At 28.0% G+C, this 4,546-nt stretch overlaps 1 protein-coding gene across 1 annotated transcript; it reads left to right on the top strand.

Annotated features, from left to right (window-relative positions):
* Window positions 1-2,211: 2,211 nt before the first annotated feature.
* On the top strand, window positions 2,212-2,971 carry LOC136985003 (uncharacterized). The gene has a single exon (XM_067282169.1). It carries the CDS (start codon window positions 2,301-2,303, stop codon window positions 2,673-2,675), a length of 375 nt encoding a protein of 124 aa, XP_067138270.1. The 5' UTR covers window positions 2,212-2,300; the 3' UTR covers window positions 2,676-2,971.
* Window positions 2,972-4,546: the final 1,575 nt, after the last annotated feature.

Raw genomic sequence — 4,546 nt, 5'->3', positions numbered from 1 at the left:
ATGGCAAAAACCAAACGACATTACGTCTCACTTTATAATACCGAAAGAAATAAAAAAAAATTATTACTTTTTATTTATATTAAATAATATATTTTATTATTAAATTATCAAATTAATCAGCACTTAAATAAATAAAACAGTGAAATTTATCTAAGATTCGATTTTTAAATTCAGTAGAAATCCCCTTGATCTTTGAATGCGATTGCGTCATTAAAACGTAGTCATTACCTAACAATCGGGACCTTTAAGTTCGAATTTAAATTTCCGATCAGTTATTATGACGAAACCATATTTTATTTCACGTGTATAGCACGTGACCTTACAGGAATTAAATACAGCTTATCAAGAAAAATAAAACATATATTCTAGATAAATATAATGTTTTTTTAATTATGATTTACAGATGGATACGTTAAAGCACATTATATTTTGTTTCCTGAGCAAAATAATTCTGTAAAATACCTTTAAAAATTCATACAGCTTTAGATATTATAATTTTTTATTATTTTAACTGTACGAATATTCATTTAATACATTTTAACTTATAAAAATTGCATAAATATAAGCCTTTACAATTAATATTTACTCACATGTAGCACATAATTACACGAGGAAGAAAATAATATAAATTTACTAAGAAATCTAAAAATAGAAGAAAAATAATTTCTTGAAAATTCATTTGAATTCAACTTTCCACTAATCTAATTAAAAGTAAAATGTAATTAAAAATTTTTCATTTTAATTAACTTATTTAACTAATTTATTTAATTGATTATTTTCTTGTTTTTTTAATTTTGTATTGATAAAGTATAAATAAAATTTTAAAATTTCAAACATTAACTGTAATTAAATCCTAATGTTATTTAGTATTTTAAACATATTTTTAATAATATAACAAGCTCAATTTTTATAGAAAATTAGAAGGACATATTCAGACACAGAATACAAAATACATTTTAATAATAAATTAATTATTAAAAAATTAACTGAATTTTTTAAACAATTTTGGCACGGATACAAAATAAATTACATTGTATCATTTAAAAAACCCCCAAAAATAAAAATAAAATTATTTTTTTATTTTCTGGTGCTTTTTCAAATGATACAGTGTAATTTATTTCACACTATTATATTTTATTAGTATTTTATTATATTTTTTGGCTATAAATTTTTAATTTATTTTGATGTTTTAAGTGAGAAATGATCTGAAAACAATAAGCCATTACTTCCAAATTTATTTACAGACTAATTTATATTTTATGTACTGTATTTTGTATATTGTATACTGTATTTGTATACAGAATGTGTTTTATTTATAAAAATTACTTATTTTTCAGTAATAAATATCCCAACTTTTCGTATTTTTTTTTGTGAAATAAACTTCACTGATCAATGACAAACGAAATATTTATATGAAACTCTTACGTCATCATTAATAACAGATACGTCATCGTGATATGTCGTTTTTCCGCGTTTAATAACTTCTTTCACTTTGATAATTCAAATTAAATCCGATACAATAATCATTATAATGATTAATTGCACAGAAATTCTTAAATTTATGCATAATAATATTATTTTTTAAAATTCGTAAAATTAAATTAAATAAAAAATAAAATGTAAAAAAAATTAAATTAAAATTACAATGGTTGTAATGTAATTTTTTAAATTTATATAACAATATTTATATGTGAATATTTAAAATTTTCAAATCGATCACGTGATTAACCTTGGACTCTCGAACTCATATTTCAAACGTAATAAATGTTTCTTTTTTTTGTAAAATCGGATTTAATTCGTCAATGATTAAGAAATTATCATAATCGTTATTTAACTTCAAAAAAGACGAAATAATCTATAAGTTACTAAATCTTATAATAAAACATATAAAAGTACATTAATCTCGTGATTAATCGAAATACAATTTTCTTTTTTAAATGACGTCTTACGTTATTACATAACGTGACCGAATTTTAAATTCACTTTCACTATTATCACTTTATTTTTATTGAATTAAATAATATTTTAAAAAAATATTTTAAAAAAATAATATTTATCGGTTGGATTTTATCGATGAGGAAACAGGATTTTCTTTCGTTATTTTATTATCAAACGCAGACGCGCTCCCGCCAATCGTTTCGTCTAGACGTCAACCGGTACAGACGTCACGTGACTAGGGGTGTGGCGGAATAAATACGCCAGCGCCGCCGCCGCCGTTTCATTCATTGCATTGTTTCCGTCGACGGAGGTGCGTTAACCGGATATAAAAAAGAAGTAAACAACAAGAAAAATACGAAAAAATGGCTTTTATGATGCCGGTCGTACGTAACGACTACGATATCTACGCCAACCGTTCTCGAAGAAGCAGCACTTCGTCTAGTTGCCCGCCTTCTCGCCGCGGAACACATAGCGATTCCGGTAACACCAGCCTCTCGTGTTCACCTGGAAGTGACGTGGAAGAGACACTAGCCGCTATATCGCTCGGATCGTCTCCGCGAGGCCGAAAAACGTCGCAGGATTATCAAATGCCGAAATCCGCATCGCAGAATTCCCTTTCGAAATTCCACAGTAAAGTGGTTGACAAACTGAGAAAGAAAATCCATTCCAAGGAGGAAACCGACGAGGAAGGAAGTGGTTCCAGTAAATCGGCATGTGTACCCGTACCTACCAGTTAAATATAATTGAACTTTAGTCATTTATTAAGAGGAAAAAAATTATGTAAATAATTTGTAAGTAGGATTAGTGTAATGCTTTTCTGCAAGTGCCTCAAATATATAAATTATATATATATATACAGTATAAAATATATGTAAAGGTTACACATATTACGTATAGGAATATTTATGGAAGAGAGAAGTACTGGGCCTTGCCTAATTGTATATATTGTATGCCTGTACAGTAATGTATGACATATCATTGTTTTTTTTAAGCGTAGGAAATATAATAATAAAAAATCCTTTTTTCCCTATAAGGTGGTTTGTCCTTTTATTTCTGGGTCGTACTTGATAACATTTCTACATCACGTTTTTGCGTAACTGTCATAAAATAAATAAATAAACGAGAAATTTCGTCACTGATTACGTAGGTTCACGCGCTATAAAAAAAGGTAATCGTAATTAATGTAAATTTTTTTAATGTTTAAAGTATAGAGGTATTATCATTATTTTACGCTAGTTCATTATGGCAGAAATAATTAAAGATTTAAAAAAAATTTTTTTCGAACAATTATATTTGGAATTTTTCGTACTTGCGTGATTATCGATCCGGTTTTTTGGCGATTTGCCAGAATTTACGGTTTGGAACGTTGCCAAATGACACACACACACACACACTTTCCCGCCAAACGATAAAAATCGTCTGCCATTCAATCAATTTATATTTTTTTAAAATTAAAATCTTGATTAAAAGAAATAAATTTAATGAATATTTTAATTTAAAAAATATATAAATTAATTTTAAAATACTTAATATTTTATAGGGGGCGAAAAATCGGTTTATTAAACGCCGTTTTGCCCCCTACAAAATATCTATGCCCCGTTTCTGGTTAGTGTATGAATCAATTGTTTTAAATCCCCGAAAATAATCAAGATTTATATATAAATAGAACGCCCATTTTATATTAATTTATTTTAAGTAGAGCGCTAATAGCGAAGGTTAATCGAGCGAACGCTAAGCAAATACACGTTCCGACATATTTATTTTTAGAATTTTTTACAGTCCACATGTGTCGGAGAATTAAAAATTTTTCGCTAATAAAAATCACAACAGAGATATCGAGACATTAACCCTTATATGTACGCCAGATGTAAACAGTCGGAGCGAGTATCAATCTCTCTTCATCATCAGCGAGGAGGGAACTCTTTACTGGACATATGACCTTTTTCGCATCTTGGGCGCGTGCCAACTATAGACACCTACGTACATGTAACCATGGAGACGGAGGGCGATCGATACCGAAATTTCCAAACAACGTAGTATCGGCGAAAGCTCGATTAAAACACAACACACGATTTAAATCGAAACAATTGCTTACAATAGAGGAAAACACAAGAAAACAATACGCCATGTGTTTTGTTTTGTTTACGTTATTGTAGTGTTACTGTATGTGTCTTATTGTGTAATAATTATAATTAATTCACGTATTATGAAAACATTCATTCATATTGATTGTATATAAACATTTGTGACCTACATTTCTTTAGGTTATGTTACACTTGAATGAGAGCAATGTGTAACTAAATCATACAAAATCGATAGGTACACAATACTATTAGGCGTGTGTGAATGTAATTAAAATATTATACAATTAATTTATCATTTATTTTGCAGTTTTTACGAGTCACTCGGCAATATTTTTGTTTGGTTCGAAGTCTGAATCCATTGAACTAATTACCGTTAATGAAAGATGTGACATTCGATGATAACATTTTAATATTTCGATGATCTTATCGGGTGTATTTTGGAATGGTGCCAATAGTCACATTTCCGCTCTTGAAAATTAATAATAATAATAAATGAAAGCGTAAGAGATTTATATCGATTAAAA

This window comes from Centruroides vittatus, unplaced genomic scaffold (genome assembly GCF_030686945.1).
Source record: "Centruroides vittatus isolate TY-2023 unplaced genomic scaffold, ASM3068694v2 contig_941, whole genome shotgun sequence".
NCBI lineage: Eukaryota > Metazoa > Arthropoda > Arachnida > Scorpiones > Buthidae > Centruroides > Centruroides vittatus.
The sequence above is the reverse complement of the archived record's forward strand: the minus strand, read 5'-3'. Positions and strand labels throughout refer to the sequence as shown.